We start from the raw sequence: 23695 nt of genomic DNA, 5'->3' as shown, positions 1-23695 counted from the left end.
AACCCACCATCACAGTCCTTTCAATAATTTCCCTTACTCTTATTGAGGGGAGGAAGAGAAAGCCAGCTTTATTTGTTTTCCTCAAATATCGATCGAGCATATTCAACGTAGCCAGGCAAATTTAACGATCATTCTTTTTTAACTCTTCTCTATTCTTTTTCTTTTTTATTTTTTTCTCCGTTTATAGATAATCTTTTACTCGATGATCATTATTATGCGTATAACATAATTCGTTATAAAACAAAAATCATTATTACTATTACGATTTTATTATCGAGAAGAATGTTCGAAGTAGGATCTCTTTTAGATCGAGCTACCGCCTAAAAAATCGATCACTTTCCTTCCACTATTATATTATTATAATTATTGTTGTTGCATTATCATTACCACACATCCTTACTTTTAACTTTTAATAAAACAAATGTCTTATATTGCGTTGCTACCTATCAAAATTGCAATTTTCTTTTCTCTCTTTTTTTTTTTTTTTTAATTAAAAAACGAAATCTATTGAAAACAAAAAAAAAAGGAGAAAAAAAGGAAAGAGAACGCACCGATTTATTCAACCTCCGAGTTATCAATACGAAGTAATCGTTAGGACGAAATCGTTACACAAACGATCGGCCAGGGTTGGTTTCCGAAAAGGGAATGTCATGCAAATTCCGGACTCTCCGAAATTGCGTTCGGTGGCATCAACGTTCATGCGGCATTCCAGCTTTAGCTTCTGTGTATCGATAACATAGAAAAGAGAGCAAGAGGGAACTGCTTTCATTCGCGATGAAACTTCGCCCGATGGCAAAGCTTTCCAATAAACGGGCCGATCTCCGCTTTGTGACTGCGAGAAGATGGATAAGGGTGCTTCCTTCGTCTCTCACTCTGTCACTCTCTCATTCTCTTTCTTCCTATCCTTGTTCAGTAAGGACTCCTACGGAAAAGGTAAGATCCTTTGGTCGGGCATATTAAATCGTTTGCTTCCCAACATCGGCCTTATTCATCGAAGATCCTTTATTGACGATGAAACTGATATTGGCAAACGACTAATTAATTTTGTCAAATAACTCCTCTACATTGGTAATATTTTCTCTAAAATTGTTACTTCGATTCATTCATATAGGATAATATATTATCAATATCAATTAATTTTCATTCGGGATCTCGATTCGATGTTAATTAATAACAAAGAAAAATTCGTTTGATCAAACGGATAGAAAGAAAGTATTAACATTGACAATGTTATTAGCAGGAATTATTAATTAATAGAGAATAATTTGATTATTCGTTTTCCATGATATTTGAAAATTATTAGAATATACTTACGATTATATACATACGCGTTTTAATTTATTTAATAATTAATAACGTGATATGAAAATATTATTCGCTAATCGAACCTTTTACTTCGCGTTTATTGAAAATATTAATAAATATTTACGTACTCTTACGTGTCCGTATTAATAAATATTTTACGGTTTGTGATAGGAGCTTTATATTTTCTAATTTCCATTTAGAAAAATCGGTTTGAAATATTCAATACTCAATACGATATTAAAAATAAAAATAGAAAGAGAAAATAATCAATAAAAGAACATACGGTATTCCATACGTTCGGTATGGTCGAGCAACCCTTCCCATCGTCGAGTAACCGTTCTCGCCGCTAATTAATTAAATTGCACGACCTCAGCCCCATCCCCGAAATCCACCAGCCGCTTCCTCTCTCCTCCCCCTCCACCCCGAAACCTCCCAACCGCCCTTCCCACCAAAACGAACCGTCTCACACGAGTTTGCCTATCGTCGCCACCAACATCGCTTACTACTTCAACATGAGCAAAGCCAAAGCTCGCATCGTTTTAAGTTTTATTAGCTTCATGATTACCAAGAGAACTCTCGTTAACGATCGAAATCCTTTTGTAATTAAAACCTTAGTTATACTCCCTCTGATCGTTTTTAACTACCAAATTACGGTATATCGGATCGTAATCTTAAAAGTTATCTTAATAGGGAGTAATAATGTATAACCATCGTCGAAGGGTGAACCCTTTTTAGGTAGAACCAAAGTCGTTTGCTAATAAATAAATGATCTTTCGAGATGATCGATGGTATCAAAACGAGTTTGCAAAAAAAAAGACTGAAAAAAGAAAAAAAAAAGGAAACTGCTAAAATATACGCGATAGTAATATCGCGTTAGTCACGTATAACTCGATATACTCTACTTATTCAAAAAGAAATTTCAACGAAATATTTGAATTTCCAGACCATAGGAACCTACCTATAACCACTCTTCTGAATTACTACATTTGAAAACGATTTGATAAGACGCATACTTATCTCCAATGGGAACAATCGAACAGCTATAATCTTAGAATCATTTCTATTCCAATGAAAAGTTCGTACGTATCTTCTACCGTGTAACCATTTCATAAATACGTATGAGTATCTACATACATACGAAAATAAGCAGTTGGAAAGTAGGAGAATGAGAGGAGGAGGAAGAGGAAGAGTGGAGAAGAAGGTTTAGGCGATTATCGTTCTAAAGAACGAAACGATTTTCCATTCGAATAGATTCAAATAAAAGAAGGATTATCCAAAAATCGTGTGGATCTCGATTGCTCTCTCCCCCATCTCTCTTTCTCTCTATATATATATATATATATATATATATATTTTTCGTCAATAACGACGGTGAAACGATCACACTTCCATAATCTCTACTTTTCTTCCTTTCCTCCCCTAGTGAACATTGTGATCGTCTAATAAATTCATAACTTCGATCTAGCCGTAATATCCTTTGTGGATAATCCGCTTTATGGCTTTTTAAAACCGATTAGGGCTCGGGTTAACGCGGAAGCACGAACGGACAGGGAGAAGCAGCCCTTGAAAATTCTTCCACGCTCTCGAACGAAATTCTCTTCTCGAAAATGCCGCTACTGTTAAGCCGATTTTACGCGAGACGCTCGCATTCTCGTTGTCCTCGGTCGGATTTACCGAGAGATAGGGTCAACCGCGAATACTGGCTATTCCTTTGAGCTTTCAACGATAGTAGAATCTTTTATACATAATACATATATGTGTATTTGTATATGTGTACATATATGTGTGTGTATATATATTATGTCTACTTATATTACGTATATAAATAATACTGTTAGATTTCTTACGTAGATCTCATTAAGTATGCCATTAAAATGTGCACGAGGAAAGATATTTAGAATGAAATAATTAAAATTTTTGATATAATATACTATCTCGTTTTTTGTGAAAACAAAATAATTTCAAGTTACGTCCGAAGAAATGTTTATGGGATCAGTAGTCAATGGTAGTCAAAGAGTTAAAACATGCGACCCCGAATTTGCAATGCCTATAGAAATAAATAGAATGCGACCTATGACGTCATAAACGAGTGTTTCCACCCCATTAAAAAACGATACAGTGAATCACACTTTGCAGAGAGTAGCGTGCTGGTTTGTGATCGTTGGTAACGTTACCGTCTTAACGATCGTATCACTGAACCAAACGGAATAATAATAATTTCGACGAGCGCGTCTGCAGATTAATAGTATTTTTTTTAATTTTCTTTGTAATGTCTCCAATATATCCGTACGAGATAATAATACTTTAAAACATTTAATATGGTATAACAAAAAATTCAATGTACCGTGATAATACTATCAATTCGATCGACCGATAAGTATTAATCAAAAAAATCAATCTGATAAACGATCCGATAAATATAAAAATTTATTTTCGCATATTAACGTTAATAAACCCGAAATATTTTACAAAAATAAATACTTGAAACAACCGTGTTACAACCATGATATAAATGTTCTAAATACAAAGCATAACATCTACAAACCATATATATATATATATATATATATATATATATATATATAAACGAGATGCAATATTTATTATATTTACCCAGATACAAACAGCAAAAAATCTTGACGTATTGAAAGCTATAAACTTCCAAAAATTATCGTTTCTTCCCGTACAAACGTCGGTCGCGAATATGTTAAATAAAATAATTCCTAACAATTTCTTGATCGGTCGACGAATTTGAAAGTTTCTAGATAGGTAGATAGGTAGTATTCAGTCATAGTAAAGAGAATGCGAGAGAAATCGAAAAAGGGTCCCCGCTTTGTTCGAAAAAAATGTGTAACGGCTGACGCAGGCTGGCAGAGTGGTTGCGGAGGGGTGACAAAGGGATGAGAGGGGTTTGAACGAAGAAGCACGTGAAAGAGAAAAGAGAGAGAAAGAGGGAGAGAAAGAGGGAGAGAAAGAGGGAGAGAGAGAGAGACAGAGAGAGAGACAGAGAAAGAAAGAAAAAGAAAGAAAGAGAAAAATGAGATAGATAGAAAGAGGGGTGGTCGACGCAGACGCAAACGCAGACGCAGTCGAGTGGCCGAAGAGAAGAGCGGCGACAGGCTCGGTTTAGAAGGGTCGCAGTGTGAGTCAGACTAGAGTGTCGAGGGTTGCCCTGAAATTCAGTCGGTCGGCAAAGATCGCGCGTGACGGACGCGTAGCTATCTTTCTGTCTCTTTCTCTTTCTCTCTTACACTTACTCTTTCTCTTTCTCGTTCTCTTTCTCGTTCTCGTTCTTTTTCTTTCTCTGTCTGTCTGTCTGTCTCTCTATCTGTCTCTCTCTTCCTCACTTTCTTTCGAAAGCGAGGCGAGGATCGAGTCGAATGACAAGGGTCGTCGTCGCGTGCGGCATGTCGGCCGAGGAGAACGAACGTCGTCTCGCGAGTTGACAGAAGAGAAGAAAAGAAAGAGGAGAAATCAAAAAAAATAGAAGTAGGAGAAGGAAGAAGAGAAGGAGGAGGAAGGAGGAGGTGGGGAGGAGGATGACGATAACGATGATGACGATGACGATGACGATGTCGAAGAAGAGACCGGCCTTATAAGAAATAAAATTGAAAGAAAAAAAAAGGGGGAAGAAAGAAGAAGAAGAAGAAGAAGAAGAAGAAAAGGAAGAAAGGAAGATAGAGAGAAAAAGGAAAAAGAAAGAAAACACAGTTGCTCTTCCTTCTTACCAAAACATTATTTTCTCGGATGTTTCTTTTTTTCTCTTTGACGAACGTTTTTTATTAAAAAGAAAAGAACGTTGCCTTAAGTAGCGGCCTCTTCAGATTTGGCCGCTCGTAATCGTATCTACCTCTCGAGAGAGCGCATACACATATGTATATTTTTTCTATCGTATTTTCTACTCGCTCGAAGGATAATAATTCGTTAGCTTGGAGGAGTGCGATAATTACCCTGTTGAATCAGAGATATGCATTTGTCACGTGCCAAGCAATAATGCAAAAACCGATTAAACTGATCGTCGATTTCGAAGAAAAATAATAAAAAAGAAAAATTAAGAGAAACAGTGATTTCATCGTGGAGAGAACAAGGGAGGATAGTGTTAGTGAATGTAGTGAGAAATTTTCTAGTCGAAGTGATAGTGGGAGAACACATAGTGCGTTCGGATTTTTGCGAACTCTCGCGAGAGGACTCGCCAGAGGACTCGCGAGAGGACTCGCGGAGAATCATCCCTTGTTCGGCAGGGTGGCCTCGCTAATACGACGCTGCCCAACGGCCGGAGGGCTCGGCGCACCCTCCGCCCGGGAATGTCCGCCCAACGACGAACCAACGACGACCGAAACGTCGACCGAAACGTCGACCGAAACGACGATCGAAACGACGACGAACAAAAACCCTCGGCGAAATCTTCTCGCCGATGTGACGCCGAGAAATCGTCGCTCCTTGATGGGCACTAGTCTCACCAAACAAAGTAGGGTGAGTGCCGTCGTTGTTATCGTCGTCGTCGTCGTCGTTGTTGTCGTCGTTTTCATCGTCTTCTTCTTATTCTTCTTGTTCTTCTTCTTCCTCTTCTTCTTCTTCGTTGGTCGTCACTTTACTTACTTCGACTCGACAAAGCAATCGATAATTTTTATACGTTTCTATTTTTTCTTTCTTTTTTCTTCCTCCAATCTTTTTTTTTTTTTTTTTGCTATCGTATAATCCTCTGACAGAGATTTCTTCAGCGCCGTAATGAAAATAATGTCAATCAATAGAATCTTGTAGGTAAAGATAATTAAAGATCGTGATACTTAGAATGCTTCAGTTTATATGATATTGCAACAGCAAAACATGGAATTTTTTATATATAATGTTATTTATAATGTTATTTATAAAAGAGTATTATATATAAAAGTAATGCTCTTTTATAAATAAGGATCGTTTTATTGTAACAAATTTTCTTACTCATGAATCAATCCAATAATTAATTCTATAAAGAAATTATAGATTTTATTGATTAATTGTTACTTGAAGTTATAAACTATATGGGAAAAAACGTGAGGATTCCATGTTCTTTTAAAACACTGATGTTTTTCATTCGAAGATATTATTAAGATATAATTTTTCATGGTATTAGTTTTTGTACGATCTTATTAAAATATCTTGAAAGGTCTGTGTTGATGCATCTATTACGTCTCTTGAAACAAACCGATGCACGGAAGGAATCATTGAGGAAATTCACGAGTCATTTACACTCTCGAGTAAGAGTTTGTTTGTTGATAGTTGTTCGTACTCACGAGAGAAACCCATTCATGAGACGGCGATGAACGAAGCATTCATACGTTCTCTCGTGCTATCTTTTAAAGATATATATATATACATATACGATGCTGCAACTAATGTTCTCTGTTTCCCAAAAATAACTTCAAAATAACACATCGATTTACATCATAACTGTGGTACACACACGTATACGTTTTGAAAATATTGAACCCAATAATACTTTCATAAATTTACTTGTACATTATCTTGGCAGTTTAATATATTATTCATTTGCCTGTTAAACATACGTGCAACGTTTTGAAAATTAATTCAATAACACTATGAAAGCTCATTAATCACTAAAGAAGAGTTAAAAACAAACTATACTGTTAACACATGACTGCACTGTTAAAATTCCAATCTACAAACTAATCACATGGTTGTTATTTACCATACATTATGATTCATTAAAGAAATTCATAAAAAAATAGAAATGTACTGCCATAAAAAGAAAAAAGAAATCACTTTGTTATACCAAACTTTGTTAACTTCATATTTATTATTAATAATGATTATCAAATATTTTAATCTCTTTAAACGTTTCACCTATATTACAATCATCGAAACATCAACTTATCATAAAATTACTAAAAACATAAAATAACTCAAGAAATTATTTAGAAATGTTTCTGGTAATTATAAAATTGCATTATGTTATAGGATGCATTATATTTTAGATACATCGAAAAAATTGAGATTGCTCGATAAAAATATTATACATAAAAAAAAATATAACATAAATGTAACGTGTAGTGGACAGTGTTTAAGTAGCTAAGATTTTTTCTAAAGAAGCAAAAGAATGAAAGAAAGAAAGAAAGAAAGACAGAAAGAAAGAAAGAATAAAAGAGAAAAGAGTGGTGGTAGATGGCGTTCTTTGGGATTTAAGACTCCCATAAATCCGTTCGAAACATCCCTCGAATCCTCTCGACGCGGCGCGGTCAGTCGGCTTTTACCAGATTGTATTCCTCGATAGCTCCTTCGCCGACGCTTTTACTTTAGCTTTCGAAATTCTCCGGAAAAGACGGCCCTTTCACTTGACTCTTTCCACTGCCGAATATCTCCTTCTCTCATTCCCTTCCATCTTTCTTTATCTCCTTTTAGGTGTAAAGCAGTTGAGTGCAAAAGACAGCCCTTTTATCTAATACCTCCAAAGGGAAAATGTTTTATTGGTTTTTGAATATTAAATGGGAACTTCTTCGTCTACTTCCTTTTTTCTTTCTTCTTTTTTAAATTGACACTTTGACATTTATTTTATTATATCATCGTATCAATAGATTTTTGTCCCCATCGAACGTGACGACGTCACGGATAATAACGAAGCTGAATTGTAATTATAGCGGAAAATCGTGTTCCTCAAAGAGATTTTGAATTTTATTATATATTATTAATATTTATATTTAAATAGAACATTTAAAGCGATCTTTAATGGTTCTTGAGTACATCGAATGTTTGATTTCTTTTTTATATCTTTTCTTTTTTTATTTATGATATCACTACAAATTAATTGGTTTCTTTGTTTTTTTTATTTTGTTCATTTTTTTATTATTATTCGATTGTTCTATATCACTATATATTATTTGATTCCTCTCTTTAATCCCTTTTTCCCTATGAAAATAAATTTCACTTACCGAACTTCAATGATACGTAAATCTTATAATATTGGATTAACACGATTCTATTTACCTTATCTACTTATTTCATCTGTGTAATTAGATTCCATTATTACATTATTATTATTATTTGTTCCATTACTGATATTATACCTTTATCTTTTCTAAATCGATATTGAATTTCTGTTGTAACTCTCTCTCTCTCTCTCTCTCTCTCTCTATATATATATATATATATATATATATATATATATATATCATTCTACGACTAGTTATTTCATATGTGTGTCAGCTCAAAATTTCTCTCTATAAAATAGTCCGAGTATATTTACAAACGTATTTATAATTAACATCGGCAAGCATGCGTACAATGAATAAAGTTACACAGAATTGATTCGTGATAATATCGATAGGTACGATTTCTATAGGGTTAAATCGCGTGAGACACCAATTTCGGCAGACCGGGTCATCGCAATTATCGAGTGTCGAGAGAGAAAAAGAGAAAAGAAGGGAGGAAAAAATGTTGTCCACTCGGCAGCCTTCCTTCCCTCCTATCTTCTTTCCTTTCTTGTTTCATTCGGTCGTTCGTTTCGATTCGAAAGGGTGCAATCAATGTAGCGTGCAACGCTTCGATTTAAATTCATGAATAATTCCTCCTCCTCCTGACTTCAGGGGCCTCCGAGATCGACGAGCTTTTCTTCCTTTCTCTTCCACCTCCTTCTTCTCCTCTTTCTCCTTCTCCTTCTTTTTCTCCTCCTGCTTCTGCTTCTCATCTTTTTTCTTTCTGCTTCGCTCCGCTTCAGGAGTATCGATCGACGAAACTTTTATCGAAGTTTAATCAAGAAAAGATCTAATTATCTGGAAACTTGGAGATAAGAACCCATAGAAACTCTTATCCAAAAGAAATTACTTTACTTGCTCCCTAGAAATTGAAATCCGACATGCTGCGCGAATGAATGAAATATTCGAGTCACTTTCTCGTCCATTGATAAGCTTCAATGGGGATGTTTTTCTGTCACAGAGGGAGGCTACACAACGAGATGTGGAACGAGAACGACGACAACGATTGGAGGCTGAAGCTCGGCTACGCGAAGCTACGGCTGAAGCAGAACGAGCACGATCAAGGGTACATCATCTTCAAAGGGAATTGGCCAGGTGAGAAAAAAGAACCATTTGATAATTCTTTAACCATTTCGAAATATTTATATGCAGGACGTAAACGAGATATTATCAACAATTTTTTTTTTTTTTTTTAAATAGTTTGAAATTTTTTACTCTTTCAAAGTGTTCTGTGTATGTTACAATGTAACGTGAAACTATTGTTCTGTGTCATCACCTGTAATTCCTTTTCTTACATTTTTTTTTTTTTATTTGTTTTCAATATTCAAATTAACTTTGTAAAGATGTAAGATATATCGTCGAAAGCACTTGTTAGAGAATTGTAGAACAATTTTTCAAAGCAAAGTATAAATTTAGTAGGCAAGAAAAAAATTCACGTAAATATTTTAATCCGAATAGTACAAATTTGTAACCACGAATACGATTAATTGATCAATAAATTGAAAGAAATCTTAAACCTACCAATTTTTACACCGATGTGGGAATTTTTTAATAACACCTGCTACAGATAGATGTATAGTTAACGGCGGCCGTTCTCATTTTTTTTTCTCTTTTTCCATTTTCTCTTACCCATTGGTCTTTGCCACTTTTTTCCCTCGTTTCCCTCAATAACGCGTTACGAACGTCGCTTATTTCCACGCTTATTTCATCGAGCCGCAAAGCTGCTAGGTATTTTATATTCGGTGGACCAGACCACGCGGTATAAAAGTGCCCCAAGGAAGGTTATAACGTATAAATAATGAGAGAGAAAGAGAAAGAGAGAGAGGGAGAGAAGGAGGGAGGGTAGTAGGAGGAGAAAGGGAAGTGTTTCACGCACCGATAACCAGAGAATTCGATGGTAAATCATCGATATTGGCTTTCGTCCAATGATATATAGTACGTATCGTTCGTCCTTCCTTTTGACCCTGCCGCGGCGTAGCGAATATCGAAAGAATTGCGTGGAGAAAAGATCGATAGATAATTTAGTTTGCCGATAGGATGATGTAACAAAAGAAAAAGAAGATAATAGATACATAAGTTTATTATAATCCTGATTCGAAAAACGATAGGACAGAAAAACGAGATATATATAATAGGATATATATATATATATAATTAATAAATAAAAACAAAAAAATGTAAGTAATCATTATGAACGAATGAAAAACGAATAAAAAATCTTACATTGGTAAAATAAAACGTAACTTTTTTTATAACTCTTAGTTCAGATCACATATGATAATCGCCTAACAAGTAATATTAAAAATTTCAATATTTCATATCTAAATAAATAAAACAAGAATAAGAATCACGACAGATCATATCTAAATAATAAAGTATAGTATTGAATTGGCCAATAAGTAATTTCGATATTTTTACTACAAAATATACTAATCTATTATACACGTTAGATATAATATTTAAGTTATATTTAGATGTAAAATTCTGAAAATATCGGCATTAATTATTGATGAATTGAATATGCAAGATGCATTAAAATATTTCAAATCGATTTCTCTTCAACTTCGAGAAAATCAATGTCATAATCGTTTTAGCGGAGCGTTAAGAGCTAAGACAAATACGAAAGTTTAACAAGAGGAGCTTTAAAGCCGATTAGTCTTTCGATATTTCCAAGTGTGTGTGCTTACTTACGAAACTAAACGAAAGTAAAATCGGCTTACTCGCGAGAGAACCCTCTTTTAACGATCCTCAAATATAAACTTCCAATTTTGCGTTGTACCTTTCGTTCGTTTATTATGATGAATCCATGGCGCTTTTCAAGCTTCAACGACAAGAAAAATACGTTTCGAGGCAATTCTTTCTTTTTTTCTTTCTTTCTCTCTCTCTCTCTCTCTCTCTCTCTTTCCACCACCCTTCCTCTTGCCACCCCCTCTCTCTGTCTCTGTTTCTCTCTCTTCCTATCCCATCTTTCAAAGAAATGGTGAAAGAAGCAGCGAGAATCGTTAGGGAGCATTCAATTAGGATCATTTCAGTGAGGATTAAAATCCAACAGAGCCACTTCACGCCTACCTGATTTCTTGTATGTCGTAGGATGGAAGAATCATCCCGTGGATTGTTGCAACACAAGCAAAGGGCCGAACAGTTGAAGCAAGAAAAGACTGCGCTCACACTATCCTACGAGGTAAGAAGAATACCAGCTAACAGCTGCCGACCATTATTCCCGAGTTAATGTTAACCCTTTACGATCTAATTTTTTAACACAACTAAACCGTACTAAGTATGATTTATATCTTTAAAAAAAAAAGAGATTAACCTTTGAATATGAATATAACAATCAATTTTGTGTTGAATCTTTTTTTTCGGCTACTTTATATGGAAGGTTACATATATGTATATAAGAGTATATGATTTAGTAGTATTTGATTGGTTTAATCTACCTGCAGAATGCATATGTTCTTTTTTCATTAAAACACTTCGTAAAAAGCGTCTTATTTTTAATTTTTCATTTTATAACGCAATTAATTTTTTGTTTGGCATACTTTCTACAAGGCAATCCTTTAGATCAGCGTTTTTCAATCTTTCTATTCTGCGGCATAATGCATTCGTTCGTAATTATTAAAACGCGACCCAATTTTTTATGATATAAAATTTGTTAAAAATCCGACAGAGACATTGGAGTAACTGTATTATTAACTATACGATTATGACTATATCATTTAAAATATGCGTCTCGGAAACACACAATAACTACGAGAACTTTGTGAAAATCTCTTACAATATTAATCACATTCCTCGTATTGAGTTAATGTAGCAGGTATCATTTCACGGTCCATTAAAAATTTAACGCGATTCAATATTAGCTCGCGACCCTTTATAAATCAAGAAACGTTGCTTTACTCCTACTGAAAGATTTCAAGCAAAAAAATTATTGCTTTGTACTTTACGATTCACGTGATAGCTTCATTCTAAGGAAAAAAAATTACTGACACGTTAACTAAGAATGGACAATGAAAACAAAGCGTATATATATATATATATATATATATATATATATATACATATATATATATATATATATATCACTAAAAATATATTCGTATAACTTTAAACTATATCAATCGGTGATATCAAGTCCGAGTCTCATCAAAAAAGAAAAGTTGCTACGGCTACGGCTCGATAAAGAGGGGAACAGTAAATACGACGTTTGCTAGCATCCCTTTATACTTTACGATGTAGTATGCTATCTCGTTCACGGACGGTTTCCCTCTAAAAGAGTCGTACTTTGATCCAATGGGTTCACATCGCTGCCCTACGAAATATCGTTTATTATCGATCTACGCTCGATCACAAAATTCCAAAACGTTTATCTGTTAACTCTATATATATCTACATATATACATATACATATACATATATATATATATATGTGTGTAGAACAAATGTATATAGTCAACGCAGCAAACTCAATGAAATTCAACGGTATCAGCATTAACGTCCCAAAAAAGTGAATAAAATCGTTCTATTTTCTCTCGTCGAAGATGACAGAAAATCGTTGCCACCCTTCGCTCTCGAAAGAATACCGAGAAAAGGGCTAGAGGGATGGGATCGAGGAGGGGAATTGGAGGGAGGGAGGGAATAGAGGGAGCAGACATTAACAGTGGGGGCGAGAGAACCACCGCTTGGTACGACCGTTATAAATCAGACACACGCACCCTCTATTAGCGTTCCTGTCCCTGGCAGCTCCTAAGCTCTAATTTAACGTTAACCGCCTTTCTGCTAATAACGCGTTGACGCTTTATTAACTCTTCGAGCTAATTGCGATAAACGTAATATCAGTACTTGAGAAAGGGATAAAGAAGAAGATCGAGAAAAAGAAAATCGATTTTTTAATCTTTGATCATTGTCTTTCATTGTTGTTTAGGCACGGGTTCATCAGTACCAGGTTCAGATCTCAAAGTTACAATTGGAAAACGAGTCGATGCGCGGTCAATTGCGTGGCTTGGAAGCTGCGTGCGCTGGGGAGGTGCATGCTGCATTGGTAGCACGTTTGGCGACCTTGGAAAGTGAACACGCAGCCCTGGCACGTGACGCCGACGCTCAGCGTCGCCAGTACGAGCGGTGTCTCGACGACGTCGCCAACCAGGTGGTCCGCGCCCTTCTATCTCAAAAGGTTCATCGAAAGCCATACTTTTTCATTCTTACTCCCCTATTTCACTTCCCTTCTTCCTTTGTGCTCGCCTCTGTTTATCAAAGACCTTTCTTCGGCATGATTAGAGTACTTTATATTTCCTGATTTTTCGATATAAAAATTTTGATAACGACAAATCTCCATGTATTAATTGTAAATATCGAAGATTTGTTTTTATAAATATATGTATGAAAGATCTTTAAAAGAAAAAAAAATTTTTTTCATCGTAAGGTTTCGGCCAATTCCAAAGAAATTCGATGTATTTTAATATTCTAAGGATAGACGCTACGTAATTGTTATAACACAGTTGTTTATAAATATTGCACCGAATGTAAATAGCAAAATTAAAAATAATGCGATTGACAGAATTACTGCAATTTGATTGGTCTCGAAAATATTTTTTATCCTTAGAAAATAACTCGTTGAAGTTTTAAAGACAACGAATGTAATGTCTTCTACCGAGTCCAATGTACTGATACCTGTGCAATTTCTTTCAGGGTTTCAGGGAAGAGATCGGTGCGCTACAAAGGCGCATACGAGAACTCGAAGCTCAAAATCGAGCTCTCTCGGGTCTCCTGGCTCAAGCAGCGAGTCCCGGAAGTCCTACTGAACTGATTCAAAGTATACTCGAAGCTGGACCGGCCGCTTTAGTAGCTGCTCTTAGCCTGGATCCATCCTGGGTTCCTCTTTCCAGACCACGCTCCCTTAATCTACAAATACCCGTAATGGCGGCTGCGACAAAATGTCGACGAAACAGACCCACTCTAGGTATTATATTTAAACTTGTATTTATATTACAACATTTTCCATTATTATTAACGAAAATTATATTTCATTCATAATTATCTTGATTTTTCCTTTCAATGGAATGATATCGATTCATCACGTCAGAACGAATTCAATGATTCTAACATGACTTCGAAATTAAAAAATATTTGAATATCACAATCGAATGGATTAACTTTTTAAAAAGTAGAATTACGAAGAAAATCCTTAAAACACTTTTTTTGTATAAATTTCTTATCGATAAAAAAGGAAAACGAAAACAACGATATAGGATATATTATTCATTTTACAAAGTTATATAGAGTTAAGTCTAGTCCTTGTGACCCGCAACGATATTATCGTTCTTTGTTATTTCAGGTCAGAAACCTTCAACAGGTTCGGGAACAGCGTCAAATGGTACGACAGGTGCCACGGAAGAGGAAGGTAGCGAGAGTCCTGAAAGTGGTAACAGGGATGAAGGTTATTCGACGATGTCGAGCGATGTTCAAGGCGAAGGTGCTCGTCAAGAACCTTCATCACGTGGATTAGAAGACCTCAAAGAGGCAACCGATGAGACTGAAGGCGACGTTTCTCCGGATGCACGTTTAATCGCACTTGATGCTGGTGATCCAGATGTCCTCTTCCTACCTCTCAATTTAACGCTAGGAATTAACCCACGGCATAGTTATCCACCGAGCAAAGACCTTCTACCCTATCAGCACGTGATGCGCAGCTTCTCGGACAGTCATCTTTGCTTGAAACTCACAGCAACGAGCAATTTCACGCCGTACAAATTACCGAGCCCCATGGGATCCTCCTCCCTTCTTCTCGTCGAAGAAGAGGGCTGGGATGCCGAGTACGTACAGCAATGGCTCAGGTTCGTCCATCGAACTCCCCCTTAACCCTTTATACGTTTGCTGCCACGAGCATCTCCATTGGAATATCAAATAATTCGATTTTAACTTTATCTCGGACATTTACTTATTGAATTAATAAATTTCATAAATAAATCAAATAATCTCGTTACAAGCAAAATTATATATATATATATATTTATTAATCAAAAATTTATGAACTTTTGATTGATTGATTGATTGATTGACAAATTCCTCACTTATATCTTAATCTATAAATGACTATAGAAAATGTTTTCTAATTGATGGTAGAAGCATGAAAGAAAACAACAATAATAATAATAAAAAGAAAAGAAAAGAATGATTTTTACATGAAGTGAATAAGTCGAAAATATAAAATAACATTTAACATTGACGATTAATTTTGTTTTTTTTTTTATGAAAAATACGTATGGTAGTGAACGTTATTAAATTTCCTTTCGTCCTTCTTTTATTCCATTGATTTTACCGACAATAATCATAGAAAATAAAATATTTATATAGATTTAATTAAAAAATTCACTTATATATATCATTATTGTTCAGATTGGACGATAGCAGAAGCGCTCAACAGCATCGAGATTTACTCGAGTTGGAATACGATAGGGCGGAATTGGAAGACTGGAGTTTTTCGTTGTCGACGGAGGATCTCGTTCAAACAGAATCTACAGCGTGGAAAGAATCGAATGCTTGTACCGCTATGCCTGCACTCCCTGCCATCAAAGAACACAATCCTTTGGAACTCGAAGAGGATGCGAACGAATGTCTATGGAATGGTGCCAGCTACCTCGCCGATAGAGCAGGGGGTGAATTGGTACAATTTCTTGATTTCGCTTTACAGGGTTAGTCACGGAATTGAAACAGTTTGTGTCTTTTTTGTCATCGAAAATAAAACTTCAATACTATAATAATTCTAATTTATTATGGGTAACTAAAATGGATACAAATAAAAAAAAAAGTGCAATTTGTTTTTCCTCGAAATTACATAGTACACTGTTTTCGTATTAATTGAGTCTACTGAATATTCTCAATTCTTGGAAAAGAAAAAAAAAAAAAAAAGATTCCAAGAGATATTTAAAGTCTCTTAATAAACGATATAGTTTATTGAAGCAAACGTTGTGAATCATTGTAAAATTTTATTGACGAGCTTTGAAAAGTATATGAACGTGAAAAGATAGAAATATATATAGTTCCATTAAAACAATAAATAAATAAATAAAATAATCCAATTGTACTTTCTAAATGCATCTTCGTTGTCCTTACAATATAATTAAAATTGATCAACGATATCTAAACAATCCTTTTCAATTCCACGACTCAGCCTGTATAATTTTATGAAAGAAACAGAAAGCATTAAAAAATACAACCATCTATGATAGGTCGCTCTGTTGATGGATACGAGGACTGCCGGACCTTGGCCGTATGCTTCGAGCCCTGGTGCTTCATGGAGTAGCGAGGAAGGAGTTTTAGAAAATTCGAGTAAAAGATCATCGGCGGCTCTCTCCGGTTGTAGCGACGATCCTGACTCACCCTCGATCGGCACCGATTTCACCAGGGACTTTTACAGATTGGTCAAATTCGAAAGTACCAAAAGTCTCGCGAGTACTTCCTCGAGAAGCGGTAAACCACCAACTGACAGGGAACAAGCCCTACAAAGTGTCCTATCCTTCATAGCCGAGCAACAAATGTATTTGGCAGAATTACCGAATAATTCTTCGGAACAAAACGATATCCCTGGGCCGACCCATTCGATTGAAGGTAATTATTGAATCAACGTGATCTGAAAAGTTTGTAAAACATCTTCAAATCCGTATTTTTATTTTCTAATGTGTACGTGTGTTCTAGTGTTATTTGTTACATCGAAAACTAATTTTTTATGCTTTAAAAAAGATAAAAACAATTCTAAGATGCGTTATCATTTTCAACTTATCTCATTTACGTCCTAGTTTTAAGAATTTTTATATGTAAATAATTTATAAGTTATTTTATTTTTGTCTTTGTCATTATCGTAAACCTTTTTTTCTACGACAAGAAAAAGATCCTCCTGAAATATACTATATTATTTTTAAATTCGTCTAAGTTTCGTCTTAGCTTTAAGAATCCGTATATTTGTAAGTAATTTAAGTAATTTATTTTTTTATCTTTGTCATATGAAAGAACATCTTTCTTTTTTTTTCTTTATAAAAAAGAAAAAAAGAAATGTGATTCTCAAATATATATATATATATATATATATATATATATATATAAAATATTATTTTCAAATTGTCTCAGTTTCATCTTAACATTAAGAATCTGTATTAATAAATTATTTAATTAATTGAACAATAAACGTTGTACTATTAAGTAACTTTAAGCTTTGGAAATAATAAACTTTTCAATATGCGAAGGATTACGTTTGAATATATTTTCAGAAAATCCTGGAAATAGAAGCGAATGTGCCGTCGAAGGTTCTTCCATTGGTACAGAAAGATCTCCGTCGTCGCAAGAAAGTGCTAATTCGGAAAATATACTTGAGGTGAACAACGAGGACGATCCGCTCGAACAAATAGCAGTACCTCCTTTGCCAACCGAAGATAGAATGCTTGGTGTTGTAGGGTCTAGCACTTTAGTAGGTGCAGTAGGTTATACAACTGTAGCACCCACCGAATTGGGTGCTGTTCCCGAAGAAGACGAGGAAGCGGCTACTTCTTCGACCCCTAGCACGGTTGTGAGTTCAAGAAAGCTTCCATACACGTTTAACACGTTCACTGTCGTACAGAGAGTGATCCATTTTGATTCATGTACCCGAATATCTTTAATATTATTCGTTATATCGAACAATTTTGTAGACAAAAATTTTACAAATATTTGCAAAAATGTTCGCGTGAATTTATTAAGATAGATTCATCCTATCTACATATACATCAATTCTTTGCACTTAAGTATCGACTATAAAACGCAGTGTGATCTTTCAAATAGAATTTCGAACAAATTGTTTAATTCAATCGTACGTGCGAGTGATCCTTAACGAAATGTATTTTTATCGAAAATATCACTTTCTGTTTAATATTCGTATGCATATTGTTATATGCAAACATGATATTTTTTTAGGGAAACAGTGCAAGGAGAATAAATTTATTTATCGTGAAGAACATGTAGGTCAGTGGATAGTGAACGTGAAAGATTTATTTCTTCTATGTTCATTCTCCTGAAACTTTCATTTCGTTTCGTCAGGTTAGCCCCGCGAGAGCACCTCTATTGGTCGAAGGTAGGGACAGATCTTTGAGCTTCCACGAGCGAGCAACGTCGAAGGACGTTATCGACGAATTAAATCGAATGATTAGAAAAGGCGAAGATAGTTCGGTCAATCAAGATCCTCAGGTTGCGCTCGAAAAATTGGATCTTGCTTGCTGCTGCCCAACTGGTTGGGTTCACGTTGAACGTGATATCGACTTCACAGATCCTAAGGTATACCGATCTCGATCTCTCTTCTTTCTGATACATTAAATAAATATCACGAAAGACAATTCTTCGTTTTTACACGTTATAAGTTTTAATGAATGAAAAGAAAAAAAAAGTATTATTATATCTGCAATATTTGTTACACCTAGACAAATTTGATATACGATAAATTAATATTTTTACTATTATTCATTATTATATGTCGAATTTTTGATTTTTAATTGTTTGTTTACTCTTTCACAAATATAGCTCTCTCAAATAGAGCTTGGCTAATATTTTTCTTTTAAAACGGCTAATAGAAAAATTTTTCTTTTTTAGCAATATAAAGATTTTTCTAAAGTTGTAAAACGAACAATTGGTTTGCTTTTTAAAAGTGTTGGTGATTTTGTTAGATCTACCCTTTACACTCCTCTTACCTCTAGACTTTAAGCATTCAATAAATCATACGCATTTTTTTTCTCTTTAGGCCAGAGCAAACCTTCTAGACGTGATGTTGGCAAGTAGCGAAAGTTCTTCGGCGACCTCGAGCAGTGGTTCCGCAGGTAGTGATTCCGGAGATGAACCACCGGATTACCGACATTTGCACAGGTTACATCGGTACCGACGACAAAAGAAAGGTATACTTTTTTTATAAGGTTAACGCGTCTCTCCGTTTCTACTTGTTTTCTTGCATATCGTCTCTCGTAAAACAGTGGTGCGCAAAAACTATTTCTTTACTTTTATTTACATTGCAATTAATTAATGATATCGATAATATAATCAATGGAAAACATGTTTCAAAGTTAGATTAAATTTCTATCTTATCTAATTTCCACGGATATGTTGCGAGTGTTGCATAAAAAGTTTTTCTTTTCTTCCTTTTTCTCTTCCCTATCTGATTACATCGAAAGAGAAAAAAGAATTGAAAAATTCTGAAAGAAAGTTGATTTCATATCCTTGAATTGTATTTTTTTATTGAAGAAAAAGAAAAAAAGGAAAAGAAGATTGATCCTTGGATGATTAGTTTTTTATTCTGTATTCGTTTTTTATGTTTATTCGATTACAAAATTTCATTAAGAATAAAATTATCGGATTAAAAGGAAGCTTCTCTTCTCACAAAAAATAATTGCAAGTATGAATAATTTACGCACCACTGTCGTAAAGTATAACAAACGCGTAACACCTCCCCTCGCTCGAACGCGAGCACGTGTATTTATGGGAAAAAAAAAAAAAAAAAAAAGTAAAGAAACAAATTCACTTCGCTTACTCGTTACCGCTCATCTCGTTCAATCGCACCTTCACCAAATATAAATAAGTAATAAAGATTTTTATGGCAACTTCAAATCCCTTATCTTCTCATATCAACGAGCCGTACTCACTTTCAATGCTTATTAACACTGATCTTAAGGAAGGCTGCGATTTTCTATTAGAGATGTGCTTAACGATAATATCGATTATTGTATACAAACGATAAACCAATCGATAGAATCTTTTTATTTGCAAATTGTTCGATTTTTTAAACGGAATTGTTATTTTTAATACGCGATTTTTAAATTACGCAATAATCATTGATCCTTTTTCATAGATCTTGAACATTACAAGTATAAATATGTTCAAGATTCATTTCGTATTTGCTTTAAAAAAATGTGAATATGATCGCATCGGTATATTTAACAGTTAACATAATTAATCTTTTGGAGATTATCTGACAGTTTTTACATATTTAATCTTTCTGAGATTAACCTTTCTAAGATTTCGAAGAATATTGTATCGAGTTAAACGATCGGACACTTGTTCATTATGAATTTATTTTTGGATTTATCATCAAGAGTATCAAAGTTCGTCGTGAAAATTCGTGTAATCACACAAGAGAGAAATCATATTAATGGAGAAAAAAGAAAAAGAAAAAAATGTAATTTTAATTATTAGTTTTAAACGGCTTAAGAAAATAATGAAAACGATTCAATAAAATCTCTATTATTTGAACATTCTAATATCTGAATCTTTTCAACAATGCATTTCTTTGATTAATTAGATCTGTACATATTCAATTTGTTTAACAAATAATTTTGATAAAAAACTTTATTAATTAAGCTTTATTAATTATGATATATTATTATTAATTGTAGATACATCGATAATATCAAGTCTTATCAATATTTTTTAACAAGTATCGATAATCGTTAAGCACAATTCTATTTTTCACTACATATAATAAAAATGTCTTTAAGTTCTGAACGTGGCAATATCAATTTGATTTGATTTAACTAAAACGTGCTCACGCTTCGTATGCTTTCGTATGCTCGCTCAAGAAACGTCCTTACAAAAATTTTTACAATTTTGTAAAGACGTACGTATACATATACGCATTATTGAAAAGCAAGATGTAATCGAGATGATATTTTTTCATTCAATTTGAATGAAATGTTAACAAGATTATCAAAGAGTTAATTAAAGTGTTTCATTATTATCTATCTTTTCTCTTCTTCCTGGCTATTTTCTTCTAACACGCAAGAATTTAAATAAAAATATAAAAGAAAAAAAAAGAAGAGAAAAATAGATAAAAAAAGAAAATGATGACAAAGTAAAGTTAATATCCTTAGAATGAAACCAACGCGATTGTCCAGATATAAATATAATTCGTTCATAGGTTTATTTACTTATTAGTAATTTATTAAAGATATTATTAAAATCTCTTAACTAAGTTTTAATTTGTGAAGATAAATTTGTTCATGATCGATCAACAAACGGACGTTAACATCGATCCGTTTGTTTGATCTTACTTGCAAAACATAAATAAAACAATAGCTTTTACAAATGATCTTATATACGTATATGTATACGACATAACGCATACACGAATTAACACAATCGCTAGTAGCTCTCGCTGTACATAGCTTTTTTTTCCATATTTTCTGTTCAGATGGTAGCTCCTACGCGGTGTGCTTTGATTGTCACAAGAAAAGCTACGTAGTTCGGCTTAGTGACGAACAATTTCTATAATCGTCTTACCAGTCGGGAAGGAATATTTTCATCATGACAACTTTTGTTCGATCCAGCATACAGAACTATACGGAATTGTACGATTATAAATGGTTGTTTACCTCTCATTGGCTCTTACTAACATACTATTAACCAGAAGACGAGCGTAACGAGAAAGACGCAACGCAAAAGTGATCACCTTTACGCAATTCCTTAAACTTCTTTTCCAAATTTTCTATCCAAATTTTTCATACATACATCCATTTGTTCATACATTTTCATAGACGCAATAATAAATATTATACATATATTCATTATTAACGAACGATGCTAATCCAATCTTAATTAATCGCACTTATTCTTTAGAAAAAAATTTACCGTAATAATTTGATATTTGATATAAAATTTTTATTAGGATAATAAAAACATGAATTGTTATAATCATTAATATCTTGCATAACATGTGTATATTTTCGATCGATTTGTTATATATTAAAAACAATTCGTAGTTTCGTTCACCATCGATTAATAATTATTAACTATCATTCGGCTTTGAAAAGTATCGAAATACATCGCGACATTTTTCATTTTGGAATTGCGTCAAGGATCACAAGCGATATAATTTCTCTCTTACGATGGATAAATTTAATTAGATTAATCGTCATATCCTTAGGTGATAAGTGCACGTATTGTAAAATGGTGCGAGTCGAGTCGTCCTAAACGTAAACGAGATTAATAAACTCTATAAACGAAATCGTAAAAGAGAAATTAGTAAGCGTAGCGTGGGATGTAATTGAAAAAAAAAAAAAGAAAGAAAAAAGAAACGAAAAAAAATGTTTAAAAACAAGTAAAAAAAAAAAAAAAAGAAGATGAAAGGGACGCGCGAAGAAGGGCGAGAGGAAAGGATAAAGAAAATAGTAAAAAAAAAAAAAAGAAACTAAAAAGAGAGGGGGAAGGAGAGGTAATATGCAAAACGAACAAAAAATAAAACGAAAAAAAAACTAAGAAAATAAGAAAACAAAAAAGAAAAAGAGTGCTAAGCCGAGCTACTCTGTGTCCGCTAGAGCCGGTATAGGAAGGGAGAAAGAGAGCGAGGGAGAGAGAGAGAGAGAGAGAGAGAGAGAGAGAGAGAGAGAGAGAGCGAGAGAGAGCGAGAAAGAACGCGAAAAGAACGCGAAAAGAAAGCCGAAGAATGAAGTGTCTGAGGCATGTTGACCCGCTGCGCTTGGTTTCTCAGCATCAGCGGCACAGGCACAACGCGTCCTAAGACCTTCCACTTGGGGAACTTCGAGGCCGTCCATAATCGACCGCGGGGAGGACTTTTTCGTGAGGTATGGCGAAAAGGAACGCGAGGCAGTGGCCTCCTTTGATTTTCTCGACGAAATGGTCCCATCGTCCTCAGCCTGCTCGGACATCGCTTCCGAGCACGGTTCCGACAACAAAATGGATGCTATCGAGCAGGACAACAAAATACTCATCTCGACTACCCAAACGAGAACGACGACGACGACGATGACGACAACGACGACGACGACGACGATGATGACAATTACTACTTCGAATCCTCTTGAAATCGACGAAACGACACGACCCACCGAACAACAACAACATTCGCTCTAGAACCAGATACGACTTTTCCACTTTTCTATACGCTTTATGACGCGAGAAAACGAGAGAGGTGCCGCATACTTTTTATCAAATTATCCTTTCAAACTGCGCACCTCGCATCGTGCCTAGTCCAACGAGTTGCTGGGATACAGAGAGGAATGAAAGGGAAAGAACGATAGGACCAACCTACGTATGATGTTTTATGTATGTATGTATGTATGTATGTATGTATGTATGTATGTATGTATGTATGTATGTATACACGTATGTACGAATGTATATTCTTTCCAATTGGGTCCGCGCTGTTTTTTTTTTTTTTTTATTTTTTTTAGAGACAAAAACAAAACGAAACACGATTGCTGTATGTATTTGTTGTGAAAAACTATCCGGAGCTAGCTCCTCGTCATCGTTTACATATGTAACTGGAAGCGTCGCATCCTCCTGCTACGTACGAATAATTTTTCTTATCGTTCGTAAAGGGAAAAAAAAGGAGGAGACGGGAGGAGGGATGAGTGGAAGGATAAAATGGGAAAGGGAAAATGAGGGAAAAAATAATTACGAAA

General features: G+C 34.6%; 1 protein-coding gene and 1 long non-coding RNA gene across 7 annotated transcripts in view; one reads left to right on the top strand and one right to left on the bottom strand.

The window, feature by feature from the left end:
- Window positions 1-23456, top strand: part of LOC122631713 — a 143849-nt gene extending 120393 nt beyond the window's left edge. For 3 of the 6 annotated variants that reach the window (XM_043817730.1, XM_043817727.1, XM_043817728.1), the window contains 11 exons: window positions 9235-9368; window positions 11364-11454; window positions 13195-13443; window positions 13959-14229; window positions 14605-15103; window positions 15666-15933; window positions 16499-16877; window positions 17534-17829; window positions 18336-18569; window positions 19030-19180; window positions 22762-23456. In XM_043817730.1, the coding sequence (XP_043673665.1) occupies window positions 9235-9368; window positions 11364-11454; window positions 13195-13443; window positions 13959-14229; window positions 14605-15103; window positions 15666-15933; window positions 16499-16877; window positions 17534-17829; window positions 18336-18569; window positions 19030-19180; window positions 22762-23144 (2955 nt within the window). In that variant the 3' untranslated portion in view covers window positions 23145-23456. Of the gene's footprint in view, window positions 1-4959; window positions 5779-9234; window positions 9369-11363; window positions 11455-13194; window positions 13444-13958; window positions 14230-14604; window positions 15104-15665; window positions 15934-16498; window positions 16878-17533; window positions 17830-18335; window positions 18570-19029; window positions 19181-21465; window positions 21949-22761 lie in introns of those variants that run through there. The other 3 variants (XM_043817732.1, XM_043817729.1, XM_043817731.1) reach the window with 3 other exon arrangements.
- Window positions 18270-19034, bottom strand: LOC122631720. Its single transcript, XR_006327758.1, has 2 exons — window positions 18980-19034; window positions 18270-18596 (listed from the first exon to the last, which is right to left on the bottom strand). It is a non-coding gene; the product is annotated as an uncharacterized LOC122631720 (long non-coding RNA).
- Window positions 23457-23695: the final 239 nt, after the last annotated feature.

The sequence above is a fragment of the Vespula pensylvanica genome, chromosome 9 (genome assembly GCF_014466175.1).
Source record: "Vespula pensylvanica isolate Volc-1 chromosome 9, ASM1446617v1, whole genome shotgun sequence".
NCBI lineage: Eukaryota > Metazoa > Arthropoda > Insecta > Hymenoptera > Vespidae > Vespula > Vespula pensylvanica.
The sequence above is the reverse complement of the archived record's forward strand: the minus strand, read 5'-3'. Positions and strand labels throughout refer to the sequence as shown.